The 17,680-nt window shown below is 39.7% G+C and overlaps 1 protein-coding gene across 6 annotated transcripts in view; it reads left to right on the top strand.

The window, feature by feature from the left end:
• The first annotated feature begins 1,982 nt into the window (after positions 1-1,982).
• RAPGEF6 (Rap guanine nucleotide exchange factor 6) overlaps positions 1,983-17,680 on the top strand; it is a 188,104-nt gene continuing 172,406 nt past the window's right edge. For 4 of the 6 annotated variants that reach the window (XM_042934443.1, XM_042934451.1, XM_042934438.1 and 1 more), the window contains exon 1: positions 1,984-2,276. In XM_042934443.1, the coding sequence (XP_042790377.1) occupies positions 2,208-2,276 (69 nt within the window). In that variant the 5' untranslated portion in view covers positions 1,984-2,207. Of the gene's footprint in view, positions 2,277-12,808; positions 17,605-17,680 lie in introns of those variants that run through there. The other 2 variants (XM_042934431.1, XM_042934425.1) reach the window with 2 other exon arrangements.

Raw genomic sequence — 17,680 nt, 5'->3', positions numbered from 1 at the left:
AATCCACAGCAGGCTCCAGGCCCTGAGCTATCAGCATAGAGCCCCACATAGGGCTCAAACTCACAAACTGCGAGACCATGACCTGGGCCAAAGTTACACGCTTAACCAACTGAGCCACCCAGGTGCCCCTGTTTGAAAGTTATTAAAGAAAAAAAATTAGGCATTAAAAACTTTCCAGTTCTTCAAACTCGAATTTCTGCTTTAATCACTTTTCAGAGGTGAAGTAATAGGAATAACAAAGTGCTTGCATTATGCAGGCAACATCCTAAGTACTTCACATGAATTATCTCATATAATCTTGAGAATCCCAAAGCAATGGGGTCCTTTACTATTCTCATTTTACAGATAAGGGAACTGAAGTTCAGAGATACTAAGTTACTTCACCAAGTGATTCAAATAGAAATGGCCTATTAAAGACACACATTCAGTGTTTGTCCCTAAAGTCCAAGCTCATGGTCATCATGCTTTAATTCCTCTACCTTCTTTCAAAATACTTAAGTGGCCCTAAAAACTGATCCTTGAATAATGGAAGGGCTAAACCTTTATGATCCTAGGCAGACTTTGAGAAGTTGTTTATACGCACAAAAAATGTCGAAAATGGGTCACTGCAATTCCTTGTGATCTCTCCACAATTTATCTCCAGAATGGCTGAGCCACAATTTCCCTGGTAAGGTTTTTGACCTATACTCAAAAAAGAAATGTGCTAATATTATGTTGTAAACTTCAAGTTTGGGCAAGCCCAGCGACCAACGGAAAACAAAACTATTATTAACAGCCATCATTACCAGATCCCAGATAAGGTAAATGTTGCAGCCTGAATTCTTTACTTTCTGTTGTTCTAAAATATAATTTTAATTCTTACTACGTCATTAAAAGAGTGAATAACATAATCCTAAATCACTTCGAGTTAATTAGTGAACTGTGCTAATTGCTGTGAGAAATACGAAGATGTACGTAGATGTGGTATAGACCTCAAAAGGCTTCAAATTCAGTAAAAAGGATCATGCCTATGATGGCTACAAAGTGACGCATTTTGAGACCAGTGCGGCCCATCTGTGCGCTAAAAAGACAGCCATGAAAAATACTGTCCTGGAACGATGGATTCTGGAATTCTATCAGTCGTTTCACAGTGAAAACATCACCTGCGGGTGCCTGGCTATTATGAAGTTTGGTCTGTTTTTCTTACCAAGAGACCAGTAGTTTGTAAATGGAAATGTGTTGTATTCTCACTGTTGGGGAACAGGCTGGCATGTAAAATGTAGTGCGAAACTGGTGACTTCAAGTCCTGACGACCCTAAACCCTACCCGCCTGAGGAAAAGGCTGAGTTGAGGGACGGCTGCCTTGGGCACTCGTTATGTGAATACAGTACAGACTTCTCGAACCGGCATTAACTTGAGCGGGCCGCGCCATCAGCGCCTGCCAACCTCTGAGGCTCAAGGCCGCGAGGCTTTTGATTTCTCTGTCCCGATCTCAGTACGTCCGTAAAAGACAGGGCAAGCAAGTACTTCCTGGAGGGTTCCTTCCACAGGAGATTCGTTTTATTTCAACAAATGTAAAGAAGAGAGGGAATGAACTTCCTTGCTCGTTAAACGGTAGCGGCGAAGTCTGCACTTTGTCCGAGGGAGGGGCGTCGGAGTTGCAGAACTGAAGTTTGGCCCGGGCCTGGCCACGCCCTGAGCTTCCGGATTTGGGCACAAACTGAACCCCCTACCTAGAACGCTTACCCCACCGTTCTGCCCCAACAGGAAACTTCTTTTTAGTCCGTCATAACGCATTTCCGGCCCCTGAGCCGGAAGTTGAAACGGCCGAAACCGCAAATCCGAGGCGGATCCTGTGGCCGGTTTAGGTGAGATCTCGCGACGCTTCTTCAAATCTCACGAAGAGCCGGAAGAGTCCTAATGCACCACCCCAGTTTTTACGTCACCCCGGAGACACGCCCTTGGGCGCCCGTTTGCGTGCTCGCCCGTCTTGCGCATGCGCAATATCCCCCCTTCCGCCCCCGTGTGGGCTTCCCTCTGGCCAGTCGCGCGTGGGCTGAGGCCCTGGGCGGGCGTTGCGAAGGCTTGTTTGCTTGAGCGCTGACCCCGGGGCCGTCCGGAGTTCTCTACCTCGGGGTTGGAGGGTGTAGACCCCCTACCTAAGGTGAATGTGCTGTCTCGTGGGCTACTAAGGCCAGGCGGGGAGCACGGGGGCCGGGGCAGCGGCCATGAACTCGCCCGTGGACCCCGGCGCTAGGCAGGCGCTGAAGAAGAAGCCGCCCGAGCGGACCCCCGAGGTAAGGTTGGCGGACTCTAGTTGTCCAATGGACAACATCCCCTTGTCGGTCCGAAACCTGCGGCGACTGTCCCCTTGCCAGATCCTCGCACCTGCTGCCAGTGTATCTGTTCTCTGCGTCCCCCCGCCCTCACCCAGGCCCTTCTCGCCGAGGTGATGACCGCCTTTCTTGCTCGAGATGCCGCCTTCCTCGTACACCCGTCTTTGCCGGTGACTTCCTGGTGTTTTCGATAAGAAGACACCATTACAAAGTTGTATTTTGTCAGGGCAAAATGTGCGTCTTGGAGTGAGAGTACCCTTAGGTAGATAGACTTTGAAAAACGAAGTAGACATTATAAGTGAATAGTCATGTTGCTAAGATGTAACTTATTGCCTAGAAAAGAAAGTTTTCAAAAGCACTTTAAAACTGCATCCAGTCAGATGATGAATTCTGGGAGTGGATGATGCATATTTAAAGATCTGTTCTTGTGGTACTTTCTCAAACTGTCAGCGGGAAATTTTACAGTATTTTGTGCTTGGATCCAGAATTTGGTATATTGGGTTAGCATCAGTGGCATACGCTTAAATGATTTTCATCATCAGACCTGAAGGCTGATTTTCAGACTGGTATCTGAAACGTTTTAATTTTGCACAGCCTTATAGAGTGCTTAAATTTTGAGGGAGGGGGGGAGGTTTTCCTTGATTTAGAGAAGTTTCTGTAATAAATGGTATGTTTCCTAAAGCAAAAAGCAAAAACTGGCAACAGCGTGAACAGATCGGTGGATTGTCTTGTATATAGTTGCAATAAATGAAATTAATTGCTTTGATTCTTACTAAGTCACTTTGTAGGTTTTTTCAGATTTATAGTGCTTTGCATAGTGGGTTTCAGTAACTTTGGGCTGACCTTTTGGGACATGACATTAGTCAAGCTGTAACTGTAGTTGTGGTAAGTCAAACTTTGTTTTGGGGGGGGGGGGTCCTGATCTTTGAATGGAAACCAGGCATATTCTGCCACTTTCCAGAGTTCTCGTTTTGAGACCTACATTTATAATCCCATGTGTTTTAGTTTCCCTGTGATGATTCTTGAAGTCGTTGTGAGCTAATTGAAAGTGTTCACCTTCCCAGGTGAATTTGCTATAGTTTTTATATAATTAGAAACTATTACATAAGGCTTCCAATGCATAATGTAGGTTTTACTTTTTCTCTTAAAAATTTTTAAAAATTCTTTCTTCCTTTATTTTTGCTATTTGTATTTATTTATTTTTTAATTTAATTAATTTATTTTGAGAGCAAGAAAGCACAAGTGGGGAAGGGGTGGAGGGAAAGAGGGAGAGAGAGAATTCCAAGCAGTCTCTGTGCTGACAGCATGAGGCTCCAACTCACTATCTATAAGATCATGACTTGAGCTGAAATCAGGAGTCTGACACTTAACTGACTGAACCACCTAGGCACCCCTCTGCACCCCTCTGCTTTTTTTTTTTTTTTTTTTTTAATGTTTTCACATTTATGTATTTTTGAGAGACGGAGACAGAGTGTGGGTGGGGGAGGGGCAGAAAGAGAGAGACACAGAATCCCAAGCAGGCTCCAGGCTCTGAGCTGTCAGCACAGAGCCCAGTGCAGGGCTCGAACCCATGAACCGTGAGATCATGATCTGAGCCGAAGTCGGACACCCAACCTACTGAGCCACCCAGGCCTCCCCACCCTCCCCTGCTCTGCTTCTAAATACAATTTATGATAAATTCACACTTACTGGGAATATCACACTTCCCTTTTTTAAGTTTTTATTTATTTTGAGAGGGAGAGAGAAAGTGGGGGAGGGGCGGGGGGGAGGACAGAGGATCCTAAGCAGGCGATGTACTGACAGCAGAGAGCCCTATGCAAGGTTCAGACTCAAGAACCATGAGATCATGACCTGAGCCGAAGTCAGATGCTGAACCAACTGAGCCACCCAGGTGTCTCTACTTCTCTTTAATAGCAGAATTTACTAGTTTGAAATGGCCCATTTTTGAGTCTTAGGAAATTTTCTGAACTATTCACAAAATTATGTTGAGCAATGTGTGCCCCATTAAGTACTTTATCTTGTTTTACTGGAACAGCAGCAGCATTGCTTTAAGGGAATGCTGACCAACTGCTGGCGATACAGTCTAGAGTCCAGATATCTAGCAGCAAAACTTGCTTGATTCATTGGCATTGCTTTTGAGTGAGTATAGAATTTGTTTGCAGTACAAAATTGAGTAGAGAAGTGGTAAACCTGAATCCAAGTGATGATTTATTTGTGGTAACTTGAAATTCTCACAGATTCGTTTCTCTTCTCGGGAAATCTTTATTCTTTTAATGGATTCTTAAAATTTTATTCTGTGGTAATTGCTAATTTAAAAAAGATTGAAGGGGTTGGAAGCAAGGGGCAAGGGCTGAGTTGCAGTTTAAATAAGATGTCAGTGTTACAATTTTTGAGAAGACGAATTTTCATTTAAGGCTTGATACATGTGATGGAATTAGCTCTGGAGATATATGGGGAAAGAGCTTTCTAAGTAGAAGGAATACTGATTGTGCTCCCAAGAGGAGAGTATGTCTGGTGCATTCAAGGAACAGCAAGGAGCTCTTAGTAACTGGAGGAGAGTTAACAAGGGTCAGAATTCTAAGAGATGAAGTCATGGAGGCAGTTGGTGTAGGGGCACCTGGGTGGCTCAGTCGGTTGGGCATCCAACTTTGGCTCACATCATGATCTCACACCTTGTGAGTTCAAGCCCTGCGTTGGGCTCTGTGCTGACAGCTCAGAGCCTGGAGCCTGCTTCAGATTCTGTGTCTTCCTCTCTATCTGTCCCTCCCCTGCTCACACTCTGTCTCTCAATAATAAATAAACATGAAAAAAAATTGTGGTGTAGGAGGGAGTATATCATTAAGGACTTTGTAAATCATGGGAAATATCTTAACTTCTATTTTGTGTGATAGAGGGGGCTGCTGGAGGATTCCAAAGCAGTGATATTATACTACCTAATTTTTTAAAGAGCACCCGCCCGCGGGTTGCTTGCTGGGTTGAGAATAGACTATATGAGAGCAAGGGTACAAAGAAGCAGGCACATCAATGAGAAACTCTCATGTTAAAGTCAGGAAGAGCTGATTGTAACTCAGACTAAGTGATAGTAATACAGGTGATAAGAAGTAATCAATTATGGAAATAACTCTGAAGGTTTAGCCAGTAGGATTTGCTAATGAATTAGCTTTGTGCTTTGAGGAAAAGTAGAATCGAACAAGATTTCACGGTCTTCAGCCTGAAAAGTGGAGTGTTGGAGTTACCATCAAGGTTGGGTGGGGAGAAGCTGCAGGAGTAGGTTTAGGGAGGGAAGATCAGGAATTTAGTTTTGAACATTTCAAGTTTGAAATGTCTATTAAAAATGTTGAGTAAGGAGTTGCATATACAAATTTGTTTTTCTCTAGAGAGGGCTGGGCTGCAGATAGAAATTTTATAGTCATTAGCTTCAGATATTAATTAAAGTCATGAGACTAGATGAAATTACCAAGGCTGTGAGTGTACACAGAGAATAGAAGAGGACCGAAGACAGTCCCGTGGCACACTTGAATACTACGAGATCAGGGGAGAAGAGCAGAAACCAGCAAAAGAGGATGAGTGGCAGCAAACAGTGCAGGAGAAGAAAAGCCAAACCAATGAAGTGTATAATAGAAGGGTATAAAATTCATACAGGTTATTTTTGTGAATCCCTAGTGGGTGCAAAGCGTTATGAAAAAATACACAAATAGATAAGAATGACTGCCTTATAATCTTGTAGTCATTTGTTTGCATTGTGTAGTTAATGAGTAAAGAAGTCTACTGTGTGTTTCTGGGACAGAACTAGTACTCCCTTTATTTTGAACCATCATCTGTTGTCCTTACATGAAACTATCATCTTAATCTTAGTGACCCAGACATTGAATGTGGAAATGTGTTTTAAAAGTATACCACTTAGAATGCGTTCTAACAGTTTTTACTTTTCTGGCTATTTCTCCTACTTTGTAGTTCCAGCTTCACAGCACATTGTCTTTCCTGAGCTAGTTCTCTGATTTCCACATCACAGAGATTTTTTTTTTTTAATGGTAAATTTTAGACTTAAGTACTCTGCAAAGCTTAGTGCTCTAAATCAATGAAAGCTGTTAAGGTACTCATTTTGAGGCTTTACACCAAAGTTAAAGATACTATAGTCAAAATTAAGGCCTTGAATTTGGCTTTTCCTCAGCTCAGTCTGTATCCAGCATCATTCTTTGTCTGTAACCTTTCATTTTACCTCAGAGTTAGTTCCTTAACTCTCTTAGGGTTTCTTTTTGTTAGTGTTTAATATCATGCTTTGCATGTACTAAATAATGGATAAATGTGTTAAAACAAAATTTAGAATTTTGTGTGGTCTTCATGTTAAATAGATAATAGTTTCTGTCAATTAGAACTGCTGATTTTGTACTTCCTGGGAAGCCATTCAGCAGCTTGGCTTTAGTTAATATTTATGTGCTGATACCTGGTCCATCTTAACCACCGTTTATGTGCTTCGGATCCATATATCTAACTACTAAATTGTCCTCCAGGTTCTTCAGTCACTAGTCCTAAATTGAAAACTCATCATTCCTTTTTAATATTCTGTTGGTGACTGCTCCAGTTGCTCAGTCTAGAAATTCATATTTTCACTCTTGATTCCCCCTGCTAATCTTCTCTGTATCCAACTGGCCTTTAAACCTTGTTAATTTTATGTCCTGAATATCTACCTTCTTTTCCCCTGCTCTGTTACCCTAGTTCAGGCCCTCATTTAATTTTATCTCTGAGTATTTTGAGTCATTTTTTTATTATATCACTGCTATAGTGTTTTTTTTTTTTTTTTAAGTGTTTATTTTTAGAGAGAGAGCATATCCATGAGCAGGGGAGGGGCAGAGGGAGAGGGAAAGAGAATCCCAAGCAGGCTCTGTCTGCTCTGTCACCATTGAAGCTCGATCCCACGACCCACGAGACCATGACCTAGGTTGAAATCAATAGTAGGATGCTCAACTGACTGAGCCACCCAGGTGACTGTACGATATTCTTTTTAATACTTACATCTAATCATGTTTCAGTCTTGCTTAGAATTACCATGCTTAGGTAAATTAGCAATATAAGTTATCCACATTATTTTGAGGCATTATTAATGTTTATGTCAATAACAGGTTAAAGAGGGACTGTCTGAGATAAGCTGAGTTGTGTGGTTATATCAACTAGGTAATAACTAATTTATCCTTTCCTTTAATAAATATGTCAGACACAATACTAAAAGCCAAGGTTGTAGAAAGAAATTGGATATAGTCCCTGTTTTTCAATAACTTAAGAGACAGTCATGAAAACATCAGTAAAATGTTAAGGTTATTAGTGACAAAGGTATAGATAGGATACTTTGGATTGCAAGTGGGAGAGGAAAAGCTTTGAGGAGCAGTTAATTGAATCTTAAACACTGTGAATAGCTGTCTGTATGATATCCAGAAGGGAGGTCTTTCCAGGCAGAGAGGAACAACAGCAAAGGCAAAGTATATGGGTAGAATAAGAACCTTCTCTGTTAGCATGTATTCCTCATTGGGGTGATATCATCCTCAAAGGGACAAAAATTATTTCTTAGGGGCATAGTGAAAAAAATCTTACTGTGGCTTGTAGCCTTCTAAAACTAAGTTCTCCCTGACAGAATTTCATTCCTTAATATTTGATTTGGAGTGGGGGCAGCATTTAGGAAAAATGCCTATAAATGTACTTTGGAAAGGATGTGATAATGAATAAAGGTTGCAAAACATCACATATTGGTTGTGGGGTGTGGTACATGGTGCTGGATGTTAAATGTTGAAGCTGGATATACTAGCTGGGTTGGATCATTTTAGGGATTTGAACTTGATTTTATGAATAAAGGAGAAACATTGGAGGGTTTAGAGCCTGAAGATAAGCTTTACAAAGATTACTCTGGGCATTGTAGAAGATGTATTGGGGAGGAAGTACGGTGCTATAACAAAGGCAGGAAGGCTTATAGGTAGGGTGAACATGCAACATTTTGTCCAAAACAGCCTACTTTTCTGAATGAAAGGTAAGACCTTCAATGATTTTACCAGGATAACAGGGAAACCAGGAGCTCGGGTCCTGGTTATAGGAAACAAATGAAGTAGTTCAAGTGTGAGATAAGGCAGTAGCATATGGGATAATGAGATAGTGAGGAGGTAGAATTGGCCCAAAGTGTTAACTGGCTTTTTTTTTTTTTCGAAGTTTGAAATTGACTATAATACACGTACGGTAAAGTCCATATACTGTAAGTATATTGCCAGCTTAATTTTTACATATATATTTAGGTATCACTGAACTCAAAGTATAGAATATTACCACCACTTCAGAAACTGCCCCTTTGCCCCTTCCAATCAATGCCCTTTCCAAGAGGAAAGCACTGTTGTCACATCTTTTACCATAAATTTGTTCTGCCTGTTTTCCAGCAACCAAGAGGACTATGAAGCTACCTTGTATTTTTGTGTTTTATCTCTGGATTGAACTTTGTACCTCCTCTCTTGGTGATTTCTTTGATCTACACCTGTCTCTCCTTTGTATCTTAACTCATCTTTTGGCTACCCTTTTGAATTGTCTGCCTCATACTGTTCAGACCTACTTTTGAGACAGGTGTTTCTCAGCCCCAGAAGTTGCATTTGAAGGCCAAAATACACCCTGCCGTTAGGTTCCTCTCAAGCCTTTCTAATAGCACCAGGTTAAGTCTGGCAAAACCTTCCTGTCTTCTGCTTGTTGGGAACAGGTTTTGGCTGGGTGCAAGAGCAAAGCAGAAGTTTAGATCATTTCTAGATTCTTGATTTGGGTAACTGCATGTTTAAGAGTACATTATTGGGGCACTTGGGTGGCTCAGTCAGGTGTGTGTCCGACTTTGGCTCAGGTCATGATCTCACACTTGTGAATTCAAGTCCCACGTTGAGCTCTGTGGTCACAGCTCACAGCCTGGAGCCTGCTTCGGATTCTGTGTCTCCCTCTCTCTCTGCCCCTCCCCTGCTCACGCTCTTTCTGTCTCAAAAATAAGTAAACATTTTTAAAAATTTTTAAAAAAGAGTGCATCATTAAGGGGAAGAATTAGGGTAGGAGGAGATTCAATTTTGGAAGGGGTTTGAGACTCTGTGCGAGGGATACAGAATAGGGATGCTCATTAAGAATTTTGAGCTTAAGATCAAACCAGGCTTTGGATCTGAGTTGATATGAGAGTCTACAGCATGTTGATTGTAGGTGAAGTCATAAGATTGGTAGGAATGACCAGGATGAAAAGCAGAATGAGAGTAGGACAGCCCCTTTGGGTGCTCTCCTGTTAAAGGGATGGGACAAGGAAAAGAAAACTGCAAAAGAGTGAAAAGAAGTTGTTAAAGAGGTAGGAGGAGAACAGAAGAGTGCTGCTACAGGAGGGTGTTAGACAGAAATCAAAGCCTTATCAGTAATGTCAGATACTGTAGAGAGTTCAAGAAAAGTGAGGACTGATAAATTCTTTGGATTTTGTCTATCAGAATGATTTCACTGGATTGATGAATAAGGATCCTGGACATAAGTCCCAAGAAAGTGAAGGCAGCAAGTACCATTTGTGATATGTATAAACAGATAAAGTCCTCCATGATTTTTTACCTGGCACTCTAGCCTTATCATCCCCCACCCCAAACATAGGCCTTTTAACTACTTACAAATATCTTAACGCTGTACTTCTCAACTTAGGCTATGTGTATTTCTCAATTTAGGTAATTTTTTTTGAATGCGTATGCCCACCCTTTTTTTCTTGAAATAGAACCTTGTGGAATGGAGTGTTAAGCATTAGTACTTACAGAGAACTTCTTAAGTAGTTGTGATATATAGATAGCAGTGAGAAGCATTGTTCATTGTGTCACATTCTCCTGTCTCTTTGCTTTACACAAGAGGGGAAAGTATGGTGCAGTATTTATAGCCCTGGAATTTTGGATTTGGACAAGCCTTATGTCAAGTGTGGGTTCCAGCACTGAGACGTTGAGTGACCCTGGGCAAGTTACCTAACTTTTTTAAGACTGAATATCATTTTGGGGTTTTTGTGTGGACTAAATGAGATAATATATGTAAAGTATTTAGCAACGTGCCTGTGATCAACATTCAATAAATGGTAGCCATACGTACTAGCTTGCCATTTCCTTAGTGGAAAGCCATCCTCTGGCTTGGCAAATTCAGTTTGCTCACTTTTCCACTCCTCAGTGTTCCCAGGATATTTGACACCTTCCTCTACCACAGTAATTACTTTGTTATGATTACTTGCATGTTTGTCTCTCTGGCTGGTCTGTAAGCTCCTTGAAAATAAGATATCTTTATGTTCCAGTGCCTAGTATGCAATACTTGGTACATAGTAGGTTTCCAGATATTTTTTAAATGACTTTAAAAAGAAAAGCAATGTGAGGCACCTGGGTGGCTCAGTTGGTTAAGCATTTGACTCTTGCTTTCTGCCCAGGTCATGATCTCACAGTTTGTGAGATGGAGCTGGCGTTGGGCTTTGTGCTAACAGCACAGAACCTGCTTGGGATTCTTTCTTCCTCTCTCTCTGCCCCTCCCCTGCTCCTGTGTGTGCTCTATCTCAAAGTAAATAAACTTACAAAAAAAGGAATGTGAAAAATACTTACTGTTCCCCTATTCTTCTAGTGGTGGTTTCTTTTGGTCTAATATTTGAAGTGCTGGGATTAAAAGACTGATGAAGTTTGGCCAAAATGGCAAACATTTGCTATTAATATCCTCTAATTAAAACATGAGTAAAGTACAGTTGCCATGAAGAGACTGTTTTACCTTGGAATTCATCATAAGTAGTACAGATAGAAACTCCTTTTTTGTTTAGTTTTAAAACACACACACACACACACGAACAAAAAACACATGTGCAGGAAATTTCAGAGAAATACAGATAAATACCAGTTTTAATTTCTCATAGAGTTTCAACCAGATGACTTTAAAACTTTCCTGGGCAAAAATTTCATGCTTAGCTAGATGCTGATATAATTGCCTTTTTACAATCAGAAAAAGGCTTTAAAAAACAAACAAAACACAAATTTTTATTAGAAAAGCCAAAGAGGGAGCTAGGAATGTAAGAAGATAAAATTTAGTATTCTTGTAGTTATTTATCCATTTCAGAATTTAGAATAGTGATCTTTAAATGTAGACTTGTAGAGGTTTTTCCTGAATTGGCAAAAGTGCGCCATTGTACTTAGAGTCATTTTTGAGTGAGTCACTGTGCACATCCCTGAGGGTGGCAGAACAAAGATTCTTTTGTGCTTTTCTACAGCAGATGCACATTCAGAGGGTTTTTTGGAAGTAAAAGAATTTATTTATGCTTGTGGGGCCCTTTGGCCTTCATTTGTAAATTCAACTGGATAGAAAAGGAATAGACATCTGGATGGGGCCTTTATTAGACAACATCTCTTCTGGGCACCTCATTTTACATGTATTGGAGATTCCCACCTAGAGAAAAAACTGTAGCCAATGAGGAATTGAGACACCCTAAGATTTTGTTTTGGAGAGACTGAGGAGCTGCCCCAAGAGAATTCTGCAGAAAGGAGGAGCATCCAGGCATGATGAGCTTGACTGTGTGACAAAGTCCTGTTCTTTGGAAGGGATGGAATGACTGAGCTCTGTAACATTGTAGTCATTATTTGATTTAACCTTGGACCAGCCTATTTAAACTGAGATATTGCTGTAAATAAGAAGTGAACGAGCCACTTTATTAAGAACAATAGATTCTGGATGCCTGAGCAGCCCCTATTTGATGTTTTCCACTCTCCACTACTTTGCCATAAACTAAAGCTTTGGCAGCTGGAGGGCTTTAGGCTTTGTCATGTGGCAGAGATAGTGAGGTTCACTGGACAGGACACTTAGTACAAAACTAAAGTAGTATCACTGCCAGCAAGTATTTGTGAATGTATATATAGCACTCTTAGAAATACTTTAGCCGGTGAGGTCAAGAGCTAATGAAATGAGTTGCATACTGATCCAGGAACTAAGCTTCTGAGAGGTGAAATGTCTTACTCAAGGTCACATGATTCATCAGTGACTTCCTCAGTTCAGTAGCACCCCACTTCTCAGAACAGTGAAGTTTAGGCCATATTTTAAGCTTTGAACTTTTGTTTATCATCTGCATAGATGTCTAATATTTTCCTGAATAAATTGTTACTGTTTTATCTTGCCTGTGATGTATGCAGTATTTTAAGGTGCTGTGTCAGTTCAGTGGAGGATATCAATGTAATGGAAGTTCAGAATTCTCAAGTTTTATGTAGAATGAAAACAGGTGTGTTTGATGTCTGTATTGGTGATTTTTTACACCATTCTGTTTGATAACTTATATTTTTGTTTTCAAAAGGTACTAGTGTATTCAGTTTTGGCTTTTTTTAAAAGTTTGTTTTTTAGAGAGAGAGAAAGAGAGACAAAAAGTGTGAGCGGGGGAGGGGCAGAGAGAGAGGGAAACACAGAATCCAAAGCAGGCTCCAGGCTCTGAGCTGTCAGCACAGAGCCCAATGCAGGGCTCGAACTCACAAACTATGAGATCATTGCCTGAGCTGAAGGTGGATGGTTAACTGACTCAGCCACCCGGGTGCCCCCAATTTTGGCTTTTTAAGAGCATTCAACTAATAATAAAAGGCTTTATCACAGATTTTTTTTTTTTCTTTTACACAAAAGAGTTGTGTAACAGGTACCATCTGGAGTTTGGAGTATTTATGCCTTAATACCTGCCTTAAATGACTGAGGCAGAGTTGAATACATAATTTTTGAGGAGGAGTGCCTAGTGGATATTTGTGTGGTAAATATTTTTTAAGTACTATTTTTAAATGCCAGGGGTCAAAGATTAAAGTTCTTTCATTAGGGGAGGAGATAGGCAAATACACAGACAATTAAAATACCCTGTTAACTACTGTATAGCTGTAAAAGGAGGCACTCAGGAGTTTACAGAAGGACTCTGGGAGGGAGAAGTAAAGGGTTGGCAGGTGTCATTCTTGTTGTCTTAGAAAAGGGAATGCTGCCTTGAGTATAGATGAGAATATGTAAATGTTAGATGAAGAAGGGACAGTTTGTGTTTCCTGAAAAGAGAACTGCATTTGTCAAGGCCACAAGATGATCTTAACACAAAGGTGCAAGTTGCCTGGGCACACAAGTAGTAACAGAGATGAGCCTGGAGGCATGGCCAGGGTCCAGATCTCGTGAAGAACTGCTTTCTCTTTGTTAAGGAGTTTCTATATGCTTTTTAGAAAGTTAACTCTGGCAGGACCATGAAGAATGGATTACAGGCAGTCAGACTTAGATGCAAGAAAACTGTTTTCTGTTACCCAGTGAGGAATAATAAATTTCAAAATTGCTCCAGGTGGGATCGTGAACAGAGATACTTATGAAATAGAATTGATAGATTTCTGGCCAGAGCGACTGAAAAAGAGAGCATCACGTAAATCAGGGAACCTAGGAAGAAGACCCAGCCAGGAGTATAAACAATGAGTTTAGCTTTGCATTTATTACACTTCAGATGCTGATGGATCTCCCAGGTGAAAGGGTTCATTATGTTCTAGAATGTGTAGTTTCTAAGTTTTACTAGAGAGCTCTGGGCTAGAAATACAAATATTGGCGTCATTGGTATATATATGGTAGTTACAACTATGGATGTGGTGGGTGGAGAGTCTCTAGTGAAGAAAGGGTGGATGTCACAGTGATGGAAACATTTATAAACATTTAACGGACTAGGAAAAGAAGGCAAAGCCTGTGATGGAGACTCAGGAGCCTCTGGAGCAGAAAGGCAATAATAGCAATAAGAATGGCTAAGATTTATATGCTGGGGTACTTATTGGATGCCTGTTACTGTTAAAAAAAAAAAAAACAAAACAACACCTTTATACACCTTTAATCCTTCCAAAACCACTCAGAAACAACGTGCTGTCCACATTTTACATATGGGAAGATGGAATCACAGAAAAATTTGTCTAAAGGCACACAGCTAGGAGACTACAGAGTCAGGATTCAAATCTGGGATTTCTAATTTCACATTCTGTGTTTGTAATTGTTACTAAATGTTTTCCATTAGGACAAGAACCCACAGAAGACCATATGATAGAAGGGATGGGAGGAAAAGAGTTTAGGAGGGAGGAGTGAATGAATGATGAATATGTCAGCAAATTCTGTAAAACAAATGTGTGTAGAGATAAGGGTTGAAAAGTGCATGTGAAACTTGGAATTACCATATCTTGGATAATTGTGTAATATATAGTGGGATCAAAAAAGTGAACTTTAGCCTAAAGTTTGAATTTAGAAGTAATTAGATACTTGATCTTTTGATGCATTATCATTTCAGAGATTAATTATTGGAGTTCTAATGTTTAAGCATATCACTTGGGATTTTCAGGTCTAAAAATTAAAATTTCAGGCTATAATTTTTTAATGTTAAAGTTTTTATTAATAAAACTTAATGTTCAAGTAATTAGCTATATAATGTATTTTAATCTAAAAATAAAATTACCAGTCTGCTATAGCAAATGTATACCCAAATATATAGTAAGACTAAATTCTAATAAACTGGTGGAATGAGATAAGCTTTTCCAGAGAACATTCTTGGGAGCAGTGTGTCATGGACACTGGTCAAAATATGGTGATGATTGGGGATGCACAAGAAAAGATAATGAAATAAAAGAATGTAGATAATTAAATAAGACTTGAAATTTAAGGAAAGCTAGAAATGTCTGTAACCCTGTGAATAAGCAGGACATAGTTGTATGTTGCCCACCCCCATCTTTGTTTTTTGAGAATTGCAAAACTATAGAAACATGGGAAGAGTAGTATCTTCCCTATTTTTAGTATCCTTTATTACATACTCTTCATTCAGAGTGATATTTTGCCATATTTATCTTACCTCCATCTCTCTAGCATAAATTTTATTTTGCTAAGCCATTTGAAAGTAAATTGGGGCTTGAACTCACAACCCTGAGACTAAGTCATATGCTCTTCTGACTGAGCCAGCCAGGTGCCCCATGATGTTCTTCAAATATTGTCACATCAGAAGACACATTATCAGTTCTTTCTTTTATGGCAGATGCTAATTTGGATTACCTGTATTTCTTTGTTGTAAAGGTACAGTGCTGCAAGTTACAAGTGATCTTTGAGGTGATATTTTGAGAATGTATGGATATATTGTTTTTTGCCAGTATTTATAGCATTCATTGATGATCTTTGCCTAAATAACTACTACTTTGCTGTTACAAAGTGATAATTTTCTAATTGTATATTTCTCCCATAATTATTAGCTGGCATTCTGTATAGAACTTTCCCCACCTTCCCCCGGCCTCTCCCTTTAAAAAACAATCACTCTGATTTCAGGGATTATTTTTGTGTTTTTAATATTGTCATTATTCCCTTTGATTATTAGATTACCCCACATTTAGCCAGTGGGAGCCCTTTCAAAGTCTGCTACTATGTCCTTTTGACATGACCCCATTGGTCTGTAAGTAATTTCTTAACTCTCTGGCACAAAAAGATGTTCGAGGCTTGTACTTTCCTTGCTCCACTACTGAAATCAGTCACTTACCCAAGGAACCCTGGTTCTTATGTTAGAAAATGGTGTTTAGATAGCAGGGACTGGGCTCAAGGTGTGGTAAGTGTGTGTAGCTCTTTATTGCCGTTTTGTAGAATATATTTATACCTTTGTGGGTGAGAAAACCAGTGAGATAGAGTTCTATGTTTAATGCATGGTCTTGTTAACTTGACACTATTGTCAGAAACATTCAAAATAGCTTTAATAGTCTGCTGACTGTAATTTAGTGTTTTATAAATTTATGATCCAAACCTTTATATAAATGCATAGTACTAACATTTGTTAACTGTTTACCATGTCATCATCTCTATGCTACACATGTAACATTTTATATTCAGAGAGAGTTAATCATTCCTATTGTACAGATAATAAAGGTTATGTGATTACTAACTGATAGAGGCGTAATTTGAATCCAAGGCTGTCTCCAGGTTCCCAGGTTTTTAACCACACTGTCTTCAGCCTAACATTGATTTGTAGAAGATTCTTCACCATAAGTTTTTATTATATAGACCTGTAGCTGCAGAACATATGTATCTTGAAATTGAATCTGTACTGTCCTTAGGATCCACCCTGAGAGATTTTTCATTGTTAAAATTCCAGGGATGGACTTGCTTTCCAAGTAACAAAGATAATGAATAAAATATCTTGGTTAATGAATGTTGTAGATAATTGATGTTGTATTGAAAGTAGTGTGTGACGAATTAAGCATATCATAGATAAGAAATTTGTTATTTATAGAGTTGAAGAAACAAAAAGCCTTCCAGTTTGAGTTTTCTAAGTTTTGTTTGGGTTTCTAAGCATGTGTAGAATGGCCGTCAGCAGAATTGAAAGGTGGGATTATTCTAGGAGCAGCACGCTGGTTGGCACAAAATTGAGGAAGGCGCGACCTCTTAATTTTAAGTGTATACATAAAAGGGTCATTAATTCCTCATACAGAGCTGCAAATAGGAATTAATATATCATTTAAAAATGATATTGAAAACCAGTAGAATGTACGTACAATGAATGCATTAGGTATGGATTGTTTGAAGAGTGTAAAAAGATTTCTGCCTTCTTGTATGATGGCAGTGTTACCACCCACCTCAGTTTGCTCATGTTCATTCACATAACTGGCTTGGAGAGTATGGTTGATCTGTTTTCCGAAATACTGAGTCATCACTACTGCCTCATCATTTTTTGCCCAAGTGGAACCCATTATTTTATTACCTAATCCAGAGCTGATATTTGTTCTTCTCATAGCCTTGGTTAATTTCTGCAGTATGTTATTTTAGTTACAGAACAGGTGGCACATTCTGGTGTTGCTGATCTGGAATGTCATGACTTCCCTCTTTCAGACTCAGTAGAGCAGCTTTCAAGTACTGTAGATTAATTCCTCCTTGAATCTAGCATTTAAATTATTTACTACCAAGAAATATCTGTGAGACTTTTAACCTGTCTCTGTCAAGTTTGTTTGTTTCTACTTTCTCTATCAGCTTTTATTGATCTTCAGCACACCACGCCTAGTAATAATAATACCTCAAGCCTGTGTCAGAGGTAATTGGTACAAAAACTACGCAAGAAACCAGAGCATGTGGCTGGTTCATTCGTTAAGAGCATGATAGGATGATCAGTACTCAACTTAAGACGCAAAGGACACCTTCTATAGGTTTCCAGAACATAATTTATATCTGTGTAACAGTCTTGTGTTCTGCAAACTCTAGCCACTTTGTTGTCCCTAGACTGCCAGCTCCTTCTCCACAACTAAAGATACCAGCAGACGGTAAGGTATCATCATTATATGAATCATTTCGTTTGTCCTCTGTCAGATGTTAAACAGTCTTTTGTTTCCTGATGTCTTACC

Source organism: Panthera leo, chromosome A1 (assembly GCF_018350215.1).
Source record: "Panthera leo isolate Ple1 chromosome A1, P.leo_Ple1_pat1.1, whole genome shotgun sequence".
Taxonomy (NCBI): Eukaryota; Metazoa; Chordata; class Mammalia; order Carnivora; family Felidae; genus Panthera; species Panthera leo.
Note: the sequence above shows the minus strand (reverse complement) of the source record. Positions and strands in the feature narration are given on the sequence as shown.